Source organism: Zeus faber, assembly GCF_960531495.2.
Source record: "Zeus faber genome assembly, chromosome: 1".
NCBI lineage: Eukaryota > Metazoa > Chordata > Actinopteri > Zeiformes > Zeidae > Zeus > Zeus faber.
The window spans coordinates 56589122-56610739 of record NC_137193.1 but is presented as its reverse complement, the minus strand read 5'-3'; the positions used below and the strand labels follow the sequence as shown (position 1 = coordinate 56610739).

The 21618-nt window shown below is 45.2% G+C and overlaps 3 protein-coding genes across 3 annotated transcripts; 1 reads left to right on the top strand and 2 right to left on the bottom strand.

Moving 5' to 3' along the window:
• Positions 1-1378: 1378 nt before the first annotated feature.
• scp2b (sterol carrier protein 2b) lies at positions 1379-14113 on the bottom strand. Its single transcript, XM_080018878.1, has 5 exons — positions 13981-14113; positions 12937-13033; positions 12645-12774; positions 11755-11834; positions 1379-2056 (listed from the first exon to the last, which is right to left on the bottom strand). Exons 1-5 carry the CDS (start codon positions 14001-14003, stop codon positions 1961-1963), a joined length of 426 nt encoding a protein of 141 aa, XP_079875004.1. The 5' UTR covers positions 14004-14113; the 3' UTR covers positions 1379-1960.
• A 1448-nt stretch (positions 14114-15561) lies between these two features.
• cpt2 (carnitine palmitoyltransferase 2) lies at positions 15562-18783 on the top strand (the record flags this gene model as incomplete). Its single annotated transcript, XM_079998343.1, has 5 exons — positions 15562-16026; positions 16611-16691; positions 16786-16892; positions 16988-18292; positions 18455-18783. The coding sequence occupies exons 1-5, from the start codon at positions 15854-15856 to the stop codon at positions 18781-18783; spliced, it is 1995 nt and encodes a 664-aa protein (XP_079854469.1). The 5' UTR covers positions 15562-15853.
• Positions 18784-19525: 742 nt separating this feature from the next.
• magoh (mago homolog, exon junction complex subunit) lies at positions 19526-21579 on the bottom strand. Its single transcript, XM_079998354.1, has 5 exons — positions 21386-21579; positions 21023-21081; positions 20077-20187; positions 19754-19836; positions 19526-19666 (listed from the first exon to the last, which is right to left on the bottom strand). Exons 1-5 carry the CDS (start codon positions 21474-21476, stop codon positions 19567-19569), a joined length of 444 nt encoding a protein of 147 aa, XP_079854480.1. The 5' UTR covers positions 21477-21579; the 3' UTR covers positions 19526-19566.
• Between the last annotated feature and the right edge of the window lie 39 nt (positions 21580-21618).

Here is a 21618-nt window from a genome sequence, read left to right as displayed (position 1 = left end):
TTTCAGTTTGCCTGTAAAATGGGGAAATCAGAAAGGAAAAAAATGTATTGTGAACTCTCAGAAACTCTGTTGACAAATTCTCATGGCCAAATCACCTTTCTGTCGTAGAATCATTTCAATGATTGATCTGATGATTTAGAAAAACGTGTACAATGTGTACAAAGTTTGTTAAAGATGAAAGATCCCTTGATTGGTATTTTTTGAATGACAGTGTAGTACTGTATGACACAGTTGGTGTAGGTATACTTTTGTAGGTATAATTTTTCTTAAAACAAAGTCTTTGGCAAGTGCACATAGACAGATAAGTACCAAGTACGGAAAATACTTACATTAACATTTAAATATTTTTCATTTTCAATCATTTACTAACTCCACTTCTGTCCCATATCAGAATATAAGGGAACATTTAGAAAAATATTTTGCCCCATTCAGAACCATTCTGTTATCTGCCACCCACCCTATCCATTAGGCTTGAGGTGATAATTATAAAAGTGAGAAAATAAAAAGAGGAAAACATATGTGCAGGGGAAGACTAAGGTTATACATCTTGTCACATAATTCTGACAGTATACAACATTGGTCAGAATAAAATAGTTTGGTTTTCTTCACAGGTGTTTTAATGGAAACGTACAGAACATGTAAAAATGTAAAATAAAATTTAAAAACGTTCAAGTCTCAACGTTTTTTTTTTTTTGGACCCATACATGAAATGTCAACCATAAAGTCATGGCGACCAATTAATCTGAGTTTATAATGAGAGTTGATTCCCGCCGAGGTCGAGAGGAGCCCCGCTAATACAGCAATGGAATTTAGGTCAGAGCTTGTTCACAGATTTGAGTTTTAGCCACTCTCTTCCATTTACAAAGGAAAAACTACAGCGTGGCAGTCTGGAACCAGGTCACGACAGTGTTGGAAACTAAAAAGGCCATCCAAACGGGGAACAACAGACACCCCTACAGTGGGACACTGTTCTGAAACACAGTTTGCAGGTGAGATCTTAAGCGCTTTTATATTGAGCTGCACTAAAATGAAGGCGACGATCACAGGGCAGCGGGGGGGAGGCATGACATTAAAGCAGGATAACATGTCAGGCAGACCATGCATACCACAAACAGAACATCCATTTCCTGTTTAATGCTGTAGCACCAGTTGCAGTTAATGTGCGCAACATTAACATCTGGCCTGTTTCCCTTTCCTCAAGGTCATGAACAACTCACTGTTAACATCGGTTTATACAAGTCAAGATGATTCCTGTTGCTGGCACAGAACAAGCTATTTAGATCAAATTTTACACACTTTTAGGTTATACATAAGATGGTAACTGTTGCACTGAGTGCCAAATACACACAAAAAAACACAACAGAAAGAACACTGCGGTTAGAAAATGTTTTATTTAGTAGAAATCGACGTGACTGACAATACATGAGATCAAATTACATTGAGAGAGCTGTTACTGATTAATTAGGGGCTATAGTGGAAAAACATATGCACGGTGGAGTTGTTTTCTGCTTGTAACAGAAGACCACAATATTAAATATGAGGAGGCACTTCATATTTCACTTGTCATGAATACCGTTAAAAGGCCCTGAAGAAATGTACACTCCACCGTCAGTTTGACCTTTCACGGAGACACAAAAAGCATTTAGAGAATCCACCGTAAGGAGAAGCCAAATTTCAACACCGTCAATACAAGTATTTCAAACATTGGATTAAATGGCTAACAAACAGCAGTCAAGTAGGGGACACACCTCTCATGTACCTAGTAATCATCTACGATGAGAAGTGAACCGATCATCTTTCTTTTCGTCCATTTGTGCACCTATAAACAGTCCAACTGGCTGTAGATCCCATATAACAGTACAGCATCAAAATAAATTCCGAACAGGTTAAATGTGTGGTGTTAAATCTACGTTGCTCAACCGTCGTATAAAGAATTCAACGCTACGGACAGAGCAGTCGTCTAGAGCTTGGCTTTGCCCGGCTGCAGCTGCAGGCTCTGCAGCTTCATGGCCAATCCCATGTTCCCTGTGATCTTCAGCTTGCCCTGGAAAAACGCCTGTGAATCACAATGAAGGACAGCGTCAGGCCAGCAATCTTGGAAATGCACAAAAGAGAAAAGAATCCTATGCACACGGAAGCATGAACTAACATAATAGTAGTACATAGTCAGAAGCCATTCTCCACAATAACAACGTTCTTATTGTCGCGGCCTGTGAATGTGGCCGAAGCAACACAAATGTAAGGTACGGACTGAGTTGCATGCCGTGGTATACAGAGTTTGAGTAGAGATTAACTCCGCTCAGGGGAAAGTGGGGCAACAGCCAGGGCTTATGAGGAGGCAGGAAACAGTGCACGTCGCACAGGCCCAGGGAGGCTCTGTTGAAGGGGAAATTAGTGTATGCACACGTCACGGACAATATGTGGAGAGAGGGAGAAAGAGGGAGAGAGAGAGAGAGAGAGAGGTCGCTGGTCGCAGGTCCTTTAACCCATTTTAACCTGAAAGGAATCCAAGAACAACGAGAGAGAGAAGAGAGAAAAAAAGAAAAGAAAAAAAAAAGCCTGCGGCTGCCTCGCACAAGATACACAGAGAGAAAAACATTTATACTGTAATTTATGGTGGATTAAGCATTGGAAAAATTCCTGACACTGACTTTAAGAGACTTCTCAATGCTTCCCTCTTGCGCCAAAGCAAGTGTGAAAAACAGAGGTATTTCTCATGGGGCACTCAAGGAAAATGTGTGAATTAATGTAAAAATAAAAACGGGAAAACTTTAAAAACAAATAAAACTTTTATTCGGAACAGCATTTTACAAAAGCTGACAATATAGTGTGGCATTGGAAATTGTCTCAATCCCCACCCCCCGCTAAAAAGTTAATCTCATTGTGATTTTTGTAGCATCAGACATTTGCAAAACTGCATAGAATGACTCTCTCAAGGGGAACATCAGGTGTAGCAGGTCATTCGTTTTCCATTAGTTTACTACTCATCAATGCCACCCTCTTCAGCTAAAAACTTCCACATGTTTCTGAGAGAGACATTCCAAGCTGCTTAATGGAAGGTCAAGGCAGACTGATTGAGAGCGGGGTAAAACACATTGAGGACATACTGGTTCACTTTCAGTCCCCTGATGGAAAAACAGCATTGACTCACATTTGACTTGACTCAAATAATAGTAATTATAAAAAAAATAGTGATTGACTCACAAACACAGTCCATGACAGTGGGCTGCTAAGGTCACTGTGGCAGACCAAGGGGCCTGGTCAAGCGCTGGCTGCAGACGAGAGCATAGGTCCCTTTCCTGCGGCCGCCAAGCTGCTTTGAATCGGCCCCGATAGGTCCGACTTGGGGCAGGGAGCTTTCTTAATGTTTGTCTGTCTTGCAAAGGCAATCTGCACACAGGCTTGTCAGCAAACCAGGAGCCAGAACAGAACACCAGCTTCAAGACCCCTCTTGTATGAAGAAACTAGTCGCATGGATTGCGCAGGTGTGATTTTTGCCCATTCTTCCCCACAAACTATCTTCAAATCTGGAAGGTTCCGGGGGCCTCTTCTATGAACTCTGATCTTCAGTTCGTTCCATAGATTTTCAATTGGATTCAAGTCAGGTGATTGACTGGGCCATTCTCGAAGCTTTATTATCTTTCTCTGAAACCAATGGAGAGTTTCCTTGACCATGTGTTTGGGATCATTGTCTTGCTGAAATGTCCACCCTCATTTCATCTTCAGCATCCTGCTAGATGACAGCAGATCAAGAATGTCTCGGTACATTTCTCCATTCATCCTTTATTTAATTATGTGAAGTCTGCCCGTACCATATGCTGAAAAACAGCCCCACACCATGATGTTTCCACCTCCAAACTTCACTGTTGGTATGGTGTTTTTAGACTCATGTGCAGTGCCATTTCTCCTCCAAACATGGTGTGTGCTATGACATCCAAAGAGTTAAATTCTGGTCTCATCTGACCAGAATATGTTATCCCAGTATTTCATTGGCTTGTCCAAATGTTGTGCAGCAAACTTTAAACGAGCCTCAACATGCTTTTTCTTCAGCAATGGTGTCTTGCGCGGTGAGCATGGATAGAGGCCATGGCGGTTGAGTGCATTACTTATTGTTTTCTTTGAAACAACTGTACCTGCTAATTCCAGGTCTTTCTGAAGCTCTCTGTAAGTGGTCATTGGTTCTTGGACAACACTTCTAATTATTCTCTCTGTCTCTCTGAGACTCCTCTGTCAGAAATCTTGTGAGGAGCACCTGGTCGTGGCTGGTTGATGGTGAAATGATGTTCTTTCCACTTCCGGATAATGGCCCCAATGTTGCTCACTGGAACATCCAGAAGTTTAGAAATACGTCTGTAACCAATGCCATCAGTATGTTTTGCAACAATAAGGTTGAGAGAGCTCTTTGGTTTTACTCATCATGAGATGCTTCTTGTGTAACACCATGGTAATGAGAAACCTTTTTATAGGCCATCAATTAGGACTAAACCAGCTGATATTCATTTGCACTTATAGGGGGCGGGATTGCTACCTAAATACTGACAGATTTCAGCTGCTATATATATATATATATATATATATATATATATATATATATATATATATTACATCCCTCCCTAAACCCCTACCTGTGGGCAGAGACTCCCACATGTGGCACCTGAACAGGGAGGCAGGGCGGGAGGGGTAGGGCGCCGAGAGAAAGGCGCCCGAGAGCCCATCCACTGGCTGCGGAAACGCCTCACAGACAAGGAGGAGGAGCCGGACTTCTTCCGCTCCCAGTTGGAGCGTGTTCTCACAAGCATGGGCTCCCGGGAGCACAACACGACCAGCCTCTGGCCCGTTGCCGCCAACCAGGAGCTGGCCAGAGGACCACACCAGACTGCGTCCGACCCCAGGACCCATGCCGCTGCACCCACAGGCGTCAGGAGATGCCCCCTTTCTTTCCCGCATGATCCCCCTCCCGCCAGCCCGCGGGAGGGCGGATGTCTACCAGCCAGGTCCTGTGGTGCTGCTGGACACTGTCTCCCCTTCCTGTCCCCTGTCAGCTCCCAGGGCGGTGATGCCACAGGAAATCAGGGAGCTGCGCAGATGTCTGCATAGGGGTGCGGGCATTGCGGGCGGCCCGGCCACAACCGCCGGTACTGTCCCCGGATGGAACTCAGCCAGGTGGTCCGGACTGCCGGCCTGCCGGACCCCTCCCCCCGTTGAGAAGGGACCTACCAAGTAGCAGTAGGGCTACAAGCGGGTAGACATCAGGCTTTGCTGGACTCGGGCTGTTTGCAGACGATGGTCCAGCAACGCCTGGTTCGACCCGGGGGCATTGGTGGAGGCGTCACAGGTGGAGGTTCGTTGTGTGCATGGGGATGTTCACACGTATCCGATGGTCTGGCTTGAAATTCATTACAAGGGGAAAAAGCATAGGGTGCAGACTGCAGTCAGTTACCGCCTGTCGCACTCGTTTATGGGAACGGATTGGCCAGGTTTGATGTGTTGATAGGGAGGCTGGGGAAGTGTATTCACAGTTGGTAGGGAGATGTGAGTGTCGCACGGTGACACAGCAGGGTCGTCGGTGGCCACAACGAATGCCAGGGAGGCAGAATCCCAAGTGGGATCTTCTCCAGTCACCTTGACCTTCCCTATCGATGATTTTTGGCTGGAGCATTGGCCCCTACACGGGGCCTTTGAGAGGGTAGTTAAAGATGACGGCATATCGATGCGCCTAGACGCTGTGCTCACTCACCCGTATTTTTCGTGATTAGGGGTAGGTTATATCGAGTGAGCCGTGACATTCACACAGGAGAGGAGATAACCCGGTTCTTGGTGCTGAAGAGCCGTCGGGAAATGTTCTTCCAGGCGGCTCACCATATTCTGATGGCCGGTCACCTCGGTCACGATAAAACACGACAACGGATAATGGCCCGTTTCTATTGGCCAGGCATTTGGGCAGATGTGTGTAAATGGTGCGCTCCGTGTCCTGAGTGCCAGTTAGTCACCCATCTCGGGCTACACCAAGAGTGCCGTTGAGGCCCCTCCCCCTAGTTGAGGTCCCTCGAGGTATGGACCTCATCAGGCCATCAGACCGTAATGCCCGCGAGTATCGTTTTGTGTTAGTCCTAGTGGATTATGCAACCTGGTACCCGGAAGCAGTATTACGGCCAAAAGTGTGGCACAGGCGGCATTTCAGGTCATCTCCCGAGTCGGGATTCCAAAGGAAATCCCGACCGACCAGGCACAACCTTTATGTCACCCAAATCGGACCAGCGTTTGCCATCCCCTGACCGACGGTCTGGTGGAGCGCTTGAATAAAGCACTGAAAAATATGATTCGAAAGTTCATTCACGACAAGCTGTAATTGGGACATTGGTTGGACCCCCTGTTGTTTACCATGTTCCCCAGGTCTTCACGCAATCTTTTCCCTCTAAACTCCTCTTTGGCAGGAGATCCCGGAGGATGCTAGACCTAATTGAAGAAAACTGGGAGGAAGGTCCCCGCACCAGTAAGAAAGAAATACAGTATGTTATGGACCTGAGAGAAAAATTACACGTGCTGATTCGGCCGTCATCACGGAAGAATTTCTCCGGGCTCAGGAACATCAGCGCGTCTTATATGACAGGGGGGCTCAGCTCAGACAATTCGCACAGGGATTCAAGGTGTTAGTGTTGCTCCCTACGGCGAGCTCTAAACTGCTAGCAAATTGGCAAGGGTCTTTTGTGGTCACATGGCGGGTCGGCGAGGTCGATTATAAGGTTGAATGGTCTGACAGGCAGGGGGTGACAGAGATATATCACCTAAACCTTTTAAAAGAATGGAGGAACAGGGCGGCTGTGGCTCTGGTCACGCCGGTCATTGAGCAGGGTGAGTAGGGTCGGAGGTTCAAGAAGCAGCCAATCATACCGCGGCCATGTTAAGTGACCATCTCGCTCTGTCCCAGAGGGCGGACATGGCTGCACTTCAGCGTTGCTTCTCTGATGTTTTCTCCTCCCTGCCAGGCCTCGCGTCCCTCATACACCACCAGGTTGAGACGACCCCGGGGGTGAAGGTGCGCTCTTGGCTCCATCGCCTGCCTAAACACAAATGCAAGATCTTGCAGGTAGAATTAGGGCGTGATTGAGGAGTCCACGACTGACTGATCTAGTCCCATCGTGCTGGTGGGTAAGCCCGATTGGTCGATCCGGTTCTGCATAGAAGACCGAAGAGGGAACACGGTGTCAAAGTTTGATGCCTACCCGACCCGCCCTGGGTCGATGAACTTCTCGACCAGTTTGGTACAGCTCTTTTTTTCACAACACTGGATTTAACCAAGGGCTACTGTCAGACACCCTTGTCGCAGGAGTCCAAGGAAAAATCTGCGTTTTCCACTCCGTTTGGGTTGTACGACTTTCGCACAATTCCGTCCGGGTTGTTCGGTGCCCCAGCCACCTTTCAAAGATTCATGGATTGCGTCCTGCATCCGCATGTAGCATACATTGCGGCCTACCTAGACGAAGTAATCATTCACAGCGACACATGGTAGCGGCAAATGCAGCATGTGGGCGTAGTGCTTGAGTCACTGAGTTCAAGTTCAAGTTCAATTTCAAGAGATTATTTGTCACATACATACACATACAGTCGTACATATATGCAGTAAAATGTCATGACACCCGGTGATTACGCACAAGCTCTATAAGCTTGAAAAATACTCAAATGTGCATAATTGACATGCGGTGCTCGCGCAGGCGGCCCCGAGGGGCGGCGCCACAATCGCGATGGGTGGGACTCACCGCCAACCCAAAGAAGTGTGCCGTGGGACGAAGGTAGGTATGGTATCTGGGGTACCACTTGGGTGAAGGCCTGGTTGACCCCAGCTTCATAAAACTGCTGCGGTCGCAAACATGCCGTGACCCAAGACCAAGAAGGAGGTGAAGCAGTTCTTGGGGCTGGCCGGAAGTAATCATTCACAGCGACACATGGTAGCGGCAAATGCAGCATGTGGGCGTAGTGCTTGAGTCACTGAGTTCAAGTTCAAGTTCAATTTCAAGAGATTATTTGTCACATACATACACATACAGTCGTACATATATGCAGTAAAATGTCATGACACCCGGTGATTACGCACAAGCTCTATAAGCTTGAAAAATACTCAAATGTGCATAATTGACATGCGGTGCTCGCGCAGGCGGCCCCGAGGGGCGGCGCCACAATCGCAATGGGTGGGACTCACCGCCAACCCAAAGAAGTGTGCCGTGGGACGAAGGTAGGTATGGTATCTGGGGTACCACTTGGGTGAAGGCCTGGTTGACCCCAGCTTCATAAAACTGCTGCGGTCGCAAACATGCCGAGACCCAAGACCAAGAAGGAGGTGAAGCAGTTCTTGGGGCTGGCCGGCTACTATACGAGGTTTGTTCCCGTCTTTTCAGAGCTAACGGACGTCTGTCGGACGTCTGTCGGCCGGACGGCTCCCCGGCCTAAGTCTGGTGGCGGGGGTATGTGGCAGACCAAGGGGCATGGTCAAGCACCGGCTGCAGACAACAGCATGGCCCCCTTTTTCGCGGCCACCAAGCTGCCTTGAATTGGCCAAATCAGAGGGGATCGGCGCACAGGCTTGTCAGCCGACCAGGAGCCAGAGCAGAACGCCATTCCTCCTGCGCCCGAAACCATCATCACCATCATCATCATTATTGTTATTCTTATTAATAATACTTCGAGCCTGCAAGCCTTTTATTCATGGACATAATAAAAACTCTCGCCATGTTGGTAAACCACGGCAAAAAGGACTCCGTCTCCCTCCCTAAACCTATACCTGTGGGCAGAGACTCTCACAGTCACTTTCCACGGTACTAAGAATTTGTACTGCTCTGCTCTGTATTGCTTTGGCTGCTGTGGTGAGAAAGGGCTGGTTATTGACTAAAATATATACCCTTCATTTTGTTTCCTCTTCATCTTACCAACCTGACGGTACTGCGACGGTCACTGTACTGAATCCAACGAGGTCTTTAAGTAAGACCTGACTGATCTGATTATGCCACAAACAACTAATCTGATATGAGCTTTTGGGGTTTTCAGGTTAGAATGAAGGGGGAACCTTGTCAGGATAGCATCAAGTCCAACGTTCTGATGGTAGGCAAAGCAAAGAGGATCCACCTTGATCCATGAGAGCACCAGGCGTGCAGAGCATTTAATGATGGCAGTTTAAAGTCCCAAGGCTCAGGTAATATTGGGTAGTTCACTTTTGGTCTTGGTTAACAATAGAAATTCTGATCATCCTGTTCAACTCTTAAGTCATATTTGTTGACTATAAAAAGCTGATCAGGGACTCTACAAACAGTAATACGTATTCCAAGTATTCCTCAAAGCCTTTCAGATTTATTCTTATCTGTCCTCCCTGACAGTCTTTCGACTTTACCTCTTTAGTTTGTTCCAAGTTTTTCTTTGATGATTTTTAACCCCGGTCCATCTCCTGACTTCTTGTTATTTAATGTTCTTTCAAGATCTTTTGTTTCCAAGGTTGGTTTTTTTTTCAACACTTTATACTGTTTAGATGGTACAATACATAGATTCCTGGCAGAAATGTATACAGCCAGTCTCATTTGGGAAGGAATTCTTGGATACAAGCCTTCCACTTAAATTTCATCAAATATGATTATATGATAAAGTCATGTCTCAGGCAAGAATTCTAGGATTTCAAGCCCACTGGAATTTTGGCGTCACGACATGCAGAATAATGTAAAATTGTGAGTATTTCAAACTCAGGAGGATCAAACTTGGCTATCCAAAGGGATAATGTCTAGGTTGCGAAGACAACCATGGTTCCCTGAGAAGGGACCAGATCTATTACTCATTGAACTGGTGGACAGATCATGTGATCCAATAGAAGACTCTCCATTCATGCCAAATGGCAGAGGAAGTGACGACGTGCGCAACTGTTCCGCCCAAGGCTAAATGACCGCAGCTCACATTCCTCTCTTTCGGTTTTCGCTTCTGCTGAGCCAAATGACGTGTGGTCACCATCTGAATTTTAATTGGCATTAGATTCTTGTTTACAATTTGCAGGTCTAATATCGGGCTAATATCTATATCTTATAACCTGTGGATGCACCTGTGTAACACTCAATAGATCAGGTGCGTGCCCGCTCATGGCCAATCCTGGATGGGATCCCAAGGTTTATGACTTTCGCACACTATATTCTCAAGCTGGACTCAAGCTGAGCTTTGCGGTACTGTGGGGCCCCATGTGCAGTGAACCCGCGTTAATAGTTCAAGACCTGCTTTCTGTGACAGCGGAGCCCTGCTGCAATCTCGGCCGAGATGGGCAATGTAACTGGGAGTGTTGTGGTCGCAGGGTTAGTTGCTGCCCTTGCGTCTGCCCGGCGGGGTGGACCACGTTCCAGTTCCAGCCCCAGAGGATCTGCAAAGGTGGAAGGGGGCAGAAGCCGCGCTTGTTGTTCTTGTGTTTGACGTACATGGGCCAGGCGTGACCGTCAAACCTCTTCTGTGTCAACTTTGCTTTCATGAGGCCCATCACCTCAACGAAGGCGCCGTTGTGGCACACCGGAGCGTCCAGGAGTGGCAGCTTGTCCCAGCCCTGGAGCTCGGTCAGGCCTTGCCAAGAGGGCCTGATGTAGGGCTACGCTCGCGCCCATGCTACACACATGGTAGCCTGGGCCAAGCAGCGAGTGAGGTGGAGGGAAGGGTCTGTGACCTTCCACAGCTCCACCAGCATCTCCTCATTTACTGTGGCCGAGCCAGCCAGCTTCACCAGCAGCTTGGCCTGATAGCAGCGGAGGGCTTGGGCCTGTGTGTTGAGGGTGCAGGCCGCCTGCCCCGACATCAAGTGGGTTTTCTCCACCAGCTGCTTGGCCGCCTTAGAGGATAGATCAGGGCTCTTTTCCAGGCTTATGCCCTCCCCTGGATCTATTAAGCTGGCGATGGACCCCTCCACCAGGGGAAAGGATAGGTAGCCCAGTTCCCGGGCCTGGTCCACATGGAGGAAAGCTTCGAAGCCCCTCACTGTCGTCGGTGCTGAAAAGGGATTAGCCCAGCCCTTCGACAGCTTTGCTTGCACCTCACAGAACAGCGGTATATATTCCGTAAGGCTGTGTTGGGGAGGCTCATCCTGCTTGCTGCTGACTGGGACACCTTGAGAAGCTCAGCCCCCATTAGCCTAGCCAAGGTCGGAGATGAGGACAGATGGAGCTCGCCTGGTAGCTCAGACAGCTCTCCCTGTCGTCTGACTCGTTTGAGTCCAATGACTCCGTCCTGGCTCTAAAAGATATTCATTACTGCGGTTCCTCCGGGATATGTACTGGGAAGTATGTACTAGGGGTATGGGGGCTGGGCTAGTGCTAGGAAGGCCCAAACGGGGCCAGCTCCTGCCCTAACACTAGCAGGGGGGAAAGGGCGTGTCCTCTGACATACTGTAGCCCCTTCACCGGCGTCCTCTTTACGCCAGGATGTGAGCGCAGTGTCGTCACTTTCTCTGCCATTCGGTGTGAATGTGGTCTTCGATTGGATTACATGATCAGTCCATCAGTCCCATGAGCAATAGATTGCAGTCCCTGCGATAGGGAACTGAGGGGAATGTCTTGATGGGACTGGATGTGATCAACTGGACAATTGGGCTGATCCTTACAATTAAAATAAAAAGCTAAGAGCCTGCACATTATATGCTTGCTGTTCGTTAATTGCTGAAGTAGTATTTAATCAAACAATTTATGTGACAGACACGTCATTATATAAACTACAGCACTAAACCACAGGAAACTACAGCAGAATACTCACAGTCTGCGGGTTCATCTTTCCCGTCATCAAGGCCAACAAATCAGTGTCTGTCATAGAAATGGTACAATCCGCTTTCTTATCTAAATGAGGAGGAAGGAAAAGGCTGCATTAATGCTAATATTGCAACACTCAATTCACCAATAGAAACTACAGAAAATATTAGGGGTGTCACGATTCTCTAAATCCATGATTCAGTTGGACTTTCAATTTTGAGGCCTCAATTCCATTCGATTTTCAGCACTGACAGCTATGAAATTGTTAGACTATCGAGTCCGCAAGCCGTTGGTTGGGAACCTCTGCACTAGAGGAAATACGTTGGTGATGGTCGGGTTTATTTCCCACTTTCATCGCCACATCTGTGGAATTACTGGACATTCTGGTCAAAGGCACACTTTCCCTTGTTGCTTTCCTAACTTCGAACCAGATTTCATGAAAGTCTGTTCAGAGCCGGAAGCCGCAGTCCACCCGGGTCCCGCACCCCCCAGCACTCACTACATTTGTTCACTGGCAGATATTGGCCGCCCCAATATGGTGACAATGACAACATTACCCACAAAAATATGGGGAGAATAACGAAGCTGCTTGTGATTTGAAGTTCGAAATCAAACACTAATTTAGACCGATTTTCGATTTGGAATCATGACACACCTAGAAAATACAATTTCACTGTTTCACAATTATAAATGTTACTAAAGTCTGTTGTATTCCTCATATTTAGGTTTTGAGCTAAATTAAGTGTGCATGCAGAGCACAGGAAGTCATTATCTTCAAGGAAATTCTCCATTCATAACAGGAAGTGAAAAAATTGATCAACCTTGGAAATGTAAAAAAAACAAAACAAAAGAACTGTTTTAAATCCTAAAATAGTTTGAATGTTGTTTATGTCTTACCCGTGTCATTGTGAACGCAGCCCTTGCCATTCTTTACATCTACAAACCAAGTTGCCTCCTTTCCATTTGGTCCATCCCTTACTTTAAAGGCAAAAACTCCTCCGATCTTTTTCACAAACTGTTCCCCATCCTGCTCAACAAACACAGGAGAAAAGAAAAGAATAACACTTCACACTGACATCTGACTTTTAAATGGACATCAGCTTTTGTTGCACGTGTGGCAGAGAATGATGAGCGAAAATGTTAGAAGAAAGGCGGTAAAATTCCACTTTTCTCTAAAATATTACATTACCTCCTCGAGCTTCTTGTTTATCTCCTGGAACACAGCGTGTGCCTTGAATGCCTCCAATGCATCACCTGCACTGGTGTGAACTGCTTCAAGTCTCTGTCTGTTGAGAGCAGCCATGTTCAAAATCATCACAAGCGCTGGGTGGAAACAGGCCCAGTAATTAAGTACTCGATTATTTATTGTAAATTTAAGCTACATTGGTGTTGGTATCGTCAAATATTGTAGCTTATTTGTCTGCACACTTTCATTTCGTATAGACAATGTCAACCAATGATGTGGACGGATTCTCATGACATATATGGTATAATGGCGTTAGAAAGTAAACCAAGTCGTCTAATATAATTCATCAGACTAATGGATCGGGTGAATGATCGAGGCTTCCTCTAAGCCTGATTTTACCTGCATTTGTTTTTATTACAACAGCTTGCGGCAGGCTGCAGGCTATAAGTGAAGTGAAGTGAACTTTTCCTGAAGTTGTCAATATCGAACTAGACGATCACCACATTGTCAACGAGTGGAAGCCATCTAGGATTGTCTGGGTTGGGTGGATGACACAAAAACTCTGACAATTACATTCAAAACTCGGGTTTACCCTGGTCGGTCACTTCCTTTACACGCACGTAATGCTTTTTTTCTGGTCGGTTGATTTTTTTTTTTTTCTTTATCCAAAAGGTGCCGTTTATTAATATTAATAAGCATCAATCGAGACAGTGCACTGACCACAACTATCTACATTGGTTTATGAAATTCACTTCTTCCATATGGCACATCAATGCATTCTGCACCGAGAAAGGCGGACCCCGTCACCAGCGGTGGGAACAGAGCATAGAGGAGGCACAGAACGCAAAGACATTGAATGGCTGTTCCTTGTAAAGTGCAAGCAAATTAAATCTGGGTTAAGTGTTAAATACGGGATTTGTTTGAACAAAATAATCTGACGGTTTACCACTTTAAATAGGACACCAAGCGGGACGACATGACCTCGAGGAGTTATTGAGCACCGGGTTCCGTGATACGGGTCACACGATCGGACTTGAGCATTCTCACCGATATTTCTGTAATTCGGGCATTTCTGGGGAGATGCCGACGGTGCCGACAAACAGCCTAACGACGCGGAAGTGGTGGCTACCGGCTACAGCGGCCCGTTGGAGAGCTGTTCCCACTTCCGGAATCCCGGGGCGTCACGTGACGTCAGACGACGCGAGCTGTTTTCCAGACTAAAAGCATCGATTCCCGAAACGATGATTTGTTTTAATTTTCTTGCTTTTTTTTTTCTCCTGTTGGTGATAATAAAATGACTTAAATAAGAAGTAGGTAACCCAATGTATTAGAAGCAGTATTATATAAAGTGTTTGCTTTGAAATGTAGTGGAGTGAAGGGTGAAAGTCTTGTGCAGAATATACAGTACTTTCGAAACTTAGTTACTTTCTACTAGTGGCATTAAAATAATTATTACAGTTATTCTCCAATGGTTGATGGTTTCAGGGGTTTCTGTACATCAAGTGAATAGTTTAATGAGGGCGAACATAAACTTCACCTCATTAGTATTTTTTTGATGATTTCTTTACGATTTATTTCTGTATAGTCCCCATGCTCCGCTGTGCGTTGCTGTGAATGCAAACGTTAAGAGAGCACTGTCCTCTGCTGGTCACAAGTACTTCATGCGACGCAGTGCGTTTTGCACCGAGGGAAATGGGAATTTTAGGATTTATATTTAATATATTCCTATATTGACTCTCTGTGAAGCGAAAATCTGAATGTATGGATGGATTAGGGAGTCTAGAAGAACCAATATTTTATCTATGGCACCGTTCAGATAAAGACCTATTGTAGATTATGGTCGAACTATAAATTATTATTATTATTATTATTATTATTATTATTATTATAACTATTATTATTATAACTATTGTTATTATTTTACTCATTATCCAACACTGTCAACAACTGAAGATCTTATCAAAGTTCTTGTTGTCCTTCCCTTACGTTTGAGTCCTCTTAATTGAATTGTTAATTGTATTTGTCTAATTGTACATTGTTTACATTGCGACCCAAATCTGTGGCTATAATATTCAGTGATTATAGTCAATTTAAAACTATTCCCATGGATCTGGTTTAGGCGCCTACATCCAAAACGACAGCAACACGGTGCTTGCTGTAGTTACTTAAAAAATAATGGCAACAAGAACAATAACAATTTAAATAATACTGTATAACAATACTGTATAACAATACTGTATAACAATACTGTATAATAATACTGTATAACAATACTGTATAATAATACTGTATAATAATACTGTATAACAATACTGTATAATAATACTGTATGATAATACTGTATAATACTACTGTATGATAATACTGTATAATAATACTGTATGATAATACTGTATACTAATACTGTATGATAATACTGTATGATAATACTGTATAATAATACTGTATAATACTACTGTATGATAATACTGTATAATAATACTGTATGATAATACTGTATACTAATACTGTATGATAATACTGTATAATAATACTGTATAATAATACTGTATAATAATACTGTATGATCAATAGGTCTTGCCTCGTGGAGTCACGTGACCCCCGCAGTCACCCTACTTCCGGCTGTCGCTTCCTCCCCGAATGGCAGCTTTTGTTTTACCTCTAATTGAGCCGTGTAGCGTCGGTTCTACGTGTAGCTTTTGAACATTTTGAACGATAGATGAATAGATCTCGAACAGTCACTGAAGACGATGTACGTAAACTAAGATCAATAACAACCGAAAGACGGGTCTTGGCTGACCTCCTCAACACCGACCATAAGGAAGTGCGGCGTGAAAGTGCCCCAGCGAGCTCGTTTGTGTCAACGTTTCTCTGACATTACGTACAACAATATCGGCGGGCGGTCGGGCATTGCAGTACAATGAATTTGCTGTCCATGCAACTGAGCGCGTCGTTGAGGAAAAGCGGCGGCCTGGCGCCACCCACAGCCTCTGCGTTGGTCATCGCGAGGAGAGGCTACAAAAACGAGTCTCCGTCCGAGTACCTGCACCGGAGCATAGTGCCGTCGATGCACTACCAGAAGAGTCTGCCGAGGTGAGTGTTCGTATGTTGTTTAATGGCCATTTCTGCTTCTCCTTTTGGTGAACGACGTTGTGTTTCTATTCTTTACCGCTGTTCGACCACGACGTCCTTCAGGGAATGAATAAAGTATCCCTCCAGATGGGGAGTATCTTACATTTACATTGTGCATTCCTTCCCTCGTTAACAGCAAAGAAACAAACAAACAAACAAAAAAAGATGGCAAATACGTTGTGGTCAATTTAATGCGACGCAGAAGGTGACTTTAATCCTTTTAAAGTGAATGTAGGTGAAAGTGCACAATAGACCGGAGTGGCCTTGTTGTGGCGCTGTCTGCGGTAGCGTCGTAGCGTTACAGCAGCTCAAGTCCAAAACAGTGGGCAACAGTAAGAAACTAATATGAATTCAAATAGAACAGAATTGGCAATACACAATAAACCAATACAAAAATCTGGACAATTTTGCAATATACAATAATTGTTCAATAAACCTCTGTATCAACAATTCACTCTGTCAAACATAGGAAATTGTAAACTTTCCACAGCAAATAGGGAAACCTCACTTGTGCCTGCTGTGGTCTGTGTGTGTCACTCGTCTAGGCTGCCGATACCCAGTCTGGAAGACACTATCCGGAGGTACCTGGCCGCTCAGAGGGCGCTTTTGGATGATGAACAATTCCGGTGAGAGCGATCGAAAGCGGTGAATTGATCTGATAGTGACCACATCTGAAACTTTAACACACAGATCTTCAATATTTTTTTCATGCACACTCAGAACGACAGAGAGTCTAGCAAAAGACTTTCAGAACAGTTTCGGTAAAAAGCTGCACGGTGAGCTGGTCGCCCTGGACAAGAACAACAAGCACACCAGCTATATTTCGGGTGAGTGCCCATCCGCCCGCATCCTCTCAGACAGCGCCACGTTGCTGTGATGAATATGCCAACACGTTCTGTCGTACTCAAATTTTCTCTTTCAGCCCCCTGGTTTGACATGTACTTGTCAGCACGCGAGTCCATCGTTTTGAACTTCAACCCCTTCATGTCCTTCAATCCGGACCCGAAGCCTGAGTACAACGACCAGCTTGTGCGAGCGACGAACGTAGTCTGCTCGACCGTGCGCTTCATGAAGACCCTTCGGGCTGGGCTGCTGGAGCCGGAAGTTTTCCACCTTAACCCGGCCAAAAGCGACACAGACGGCTTCAAGAAGCTCATCCGCTGGGTCCCCTCTTCCCTGTCTTGGTACGGAGCCTACATGGTGAACGCTTACCCCCTGGACATGTCCCAGTACTACCGCCTCTTCAACTCTACGCGCATCCCCAGACAAGGAAAGGACGAGCTCTTCACCGACCAGAAGGGCCGCCATCTCCTCGTGATGAGGAACGGCAACATGTATGTTTTCGATATCGTGGACGGGGACGGGAATTTGGTGAAGCCCGCGGAGATTCAGTCACACTTGAAGTACGTTTTGTCCGACCAGACGCCGGCGCCGGCCTTCCCGCTCGGAGTCCTGACGAGCGAAAACAGGGATGAGTGGGCCAGGCTGAGGGACAAGCTGGTGGCGGCTGGAAACGGAGACGCTCTGGAGGTCATCGACAGCGCTGTTTTCTGTCTCTGTCTGGATGATGAGGCCATGCGGGACCACATTCATATCTCTCACAACATGCTGCACGGGGATGGGTGCAACCGTTGGTACGACAAGTCCTTCTCCGTCATTCTGACAAAAGACGGACAGGCCGCCATCAATTTTGAGCACTCTTGGGGCGATGGTGTCGCCGTCCTCCGCTTACAAAATGAGATCTTCAAAGACACCACGGAGAAGCCGCTGGTGAACCCCAACTCTGTCCCCGCATCGGTGGACTCTGCCTCTGCCGTGCGCAGACTGCAGTTTAACCTGGACAGTGAGATACAGAACGGGATTGGTAAAGCCAGGGAGAACTTTCACACAGCCGTGTCCAAACTTACTATTGATGCCCTGGAGTTTAAAAGGGGGGGGAAGGAACAGCTGAAGCGGAAGAAGTTGAGCCCCGACGCTATTGTTCAGCTGGCATTTCAGATGGGCTTCCTACGGCAACACGGACAGACAGTGGCCACCTATGAGTCCTGCAGCACTGCAGCATTCAAGCATGGCCGCACAGAGACCATCCGGCCGGCCACAGCGCACACGAAACGCTGTGCACATGCATTTGTTTGCCAGCCAGGGCAACATAGTGCAGAGCAACTTCTGGATATGCTGAACGAATGCTCCAAATATCATGGGCAGCTAACCAAGGAAGCTGCTATGGGTGAGTATTGGTCTCTATGGCTATGCATATACACATTAGGAAATTGCACTAATCTGAGTGTTAAACTCGGACACCAAGCTTCAAAGACACTTCATGTTCTTGGGCGTTACATTGCGTGACTAGTGACAGTAATGGTAGACAATCATTTTTTTTTCTCACCAGGTCAAGGCTTTGATCGCCATCTGTTTGCCATGCGCTATCTGGCCAATTCCAAAGGCCAGGCTCTACATGACTTGTACAGCGACCCGGCTTACACGGCCATCAACCACAATATCCTGTCAACAAGCACCCTGACAAGTCCAGCTGTCAACCTAGGCGGCTTCGCGCCAGTCGTTCCCGATGGTTTTGGTGTGGGCTACGGCGTTCACGATAACTGGATCGGCTGCAATGTGTCTAGCTACCCGGCTCGAAATGTTCATGAGTTCTTGCAGTGTGTTCATAAATCCTTGGAAGATATCTTCACCGTCGTGGAAGGAAAGTCCATCGGTTAAGGCGTTCCTCACAATTAAAAGGGGAATAAGGCACTTTGAATCTCAAACAAATGTGAGAACAGCCACTGTCCACCTCAAGACATTATGGGTGTAACTGAGTCACAGACAGTTGGCTTTAGTAGTGATTTAACCCAAGAAAGAAACTGAGAATATTTTCACTTTACCATGTGGGCTTTGGGAATTTTCAATACGTGGGATACGTGTTAACACGGTTATGTTTGGCTGTACACTTTGTTTCATCCAACTATATGTTGGAATTCTGCTAAAATAGCAGCTGTATCCCCAATCCAGGCTCGAACCCAGTTGATGTCAAAACAAATGAATCAGGGGTTAAAGGCGATGCATTATGTTATGGCACAGCATAATAGTTAACTGATCAAATTTGTTTGGTTAGTAAAAAATAACTCACATGTGATGCCTTATCTAAGCCTCAGCTGAACCAAATGTGTTTTTTCCCCTTTGCTGTGACAGCTATAGGATAAGTTATGCCTTACTTTCAGGCAGTTATAATTGATTGCCTGTGATTTTGTGAATGTATAGAAATAACCAGATTTCATCGCTTTATATTTGAGACATTTTGAATTATTTCAAACCTTTCAATTGAAGTATATTAGCCACCCAAAACAAACTTGTCTCTCGAGTAAATTATGACAAGAGTTAAGATTTTTGAATTGTTTATTGAAAATAAAAAGTTTTCACAAGCAAAATAATAAAAAAAAAAATTGTACAAAAGCTGTACTGAACATGAACATTAAAGTGATTCGCAAGAAAAAAAAAAACTTCTTAGATGGGCTTGATTTTGAAGTGTAGGCCAATTAGACTGAAGACAAGACATTTGAGATCTTGAACCAGGTAGTAGAAAACACGGAGCCCTTCTGGATCTCTAACAAAAAAAAAAAGGAAATTGTACAGATTTAGTCATTTTGCGTGGTTCTTCAACCTGTACGGCACATTACTGTGTGGTACTTACTTAGACTGATTGACATCAATCAAAGAACCAATCTTTGATGTTGTGAATGAAATGTGTTCATCTCCGATCACAATCTCCAGCTCCTGTGAGATTGGGAGGGGTCAGTGTTACATAAGTGCAAATTAAATCAAGAGTATGATCTGCCAAAACCAACTTTTTAATGAGCATATCAAACAGCTTTATATTTGTAGAAGATACTAAACCTTTTATGTACCAACAGAAAATGGGGAAAAAATGTATTTTAAAGATGAAATGTTGAATCACAACAGGACAGAACGCAGAAAGTGTGCCAAATTAAATACAAGCAAGTGGTGTTGCCAAACCTGTCTTCCAACTCTGTCAGGCGATGGCCACAGAGCATCGTCCTCCTTGGTGATTTCGCTGTCGTCAATAATTCTCTTCAGCTCCTCCATCACACTCTTGTGTACATAGGCCTGAATGGGGGGAACATTCAAATCAATTGTATTTATTTCTTTTAAATACATAATTAGGGCTTAGTGATGCCAATTACGCTTATACATGCAAGGAATTGGACAATGATTGTCAGTGACTCAATTTTCATGCAAAACACAGTAAATGGCAATAAACAGAGGAAAAGGTAAAGCAATGTTCAAGGAAGAAATGTAACACCAAGCACGATTTTGCATATAGAAGATTAACAATGAGTGCAACAGTGCACACAGCATGTCCAATGAGGAGGACTTATACACTCAGTGTGCACTTTATTAGGTACAATTTGATACACCAACTCAAGTTTTGGTTTATGTTGCCGATAATGGTCAGGGTTCTGGGTAGACTGTCACAGAAGAGGTGTTGATTCAATGATATGTTTTGGCATCGGGGGTCATAGTTGGTGGTGGACTGAGCTGCATCATATTCAGAGGTGTTTCCAATGTGCTGTGCCACTCATGTATGTCAACGAGGAGAACAAAATATAAACACCTCAATATAATGTAGTTCAGTACAACACATTTAACTGTGAGCTCAGTCATAAACATACAATTGAAATTACATATTTCCCGCTCTGTCAACAAAAACGTATTATAAAATTCACAAAAGTAAAATTCATGGCAGAGCTGGTGTATAGGATTACATTGGAATGTACAGATGTACATAATAAAGTGCACACTAAGTGTACATAGATAGGGACACAATTATGTCAACAATCAGGAGGCGATGTAAGTTGGATTACACAGAGCTACACACACTGTCTGTTGTAAATGTTGATATTCACATGTTCAGCCAAAGAAAAACATTCCAATCCGATACCTCTTTTCTGATCATCACGTCGTTCTTGTAGTTGCTGTTGTTTGCATACCGCAGCTTGCCTGCAAAGCAAACGTTTAGTTTGGAAACACGTCCAAGCAAACACACAAGTTAGCTGCGGACGCAAATTACGGAAATCACCGGTGCTACATGCGGGCTCAATGCGAAGATCAAAAGTGCAAGGCTTCCATTATTATGTATGCTTTGCTTTGTTCCTTAACATTTGACGTTAAAAATTAATTAAATGCATTGTTTTATTTAACAATTCGTAGAATCACTGCGAGGAGGCAACTCCGGCTCCAAGCGGCCTAATAAGCACCAACGTCCTGGTGTGAGCGGCGTTAGCTTAGCAATAGCTTAACTCACCATCGGGTCTGAACTCAAATTCCAGGAACTCGTGTCCGAATTTCCCTTTGTGTCCGACGTAATACCTCAAATAAAAGTCACTCGTCGACATTGCAGCTTTCGAAGAATAAAACTGGCGATAGTTTGGTTCGAAGGAACAACGGCAACGCTGTTGACTGAGGGAACGACTACCGCGCTGCCGCCCCTGCGCATGCGTACAGTGCACACAAAGGTACACGTCGCATTGTGATGAC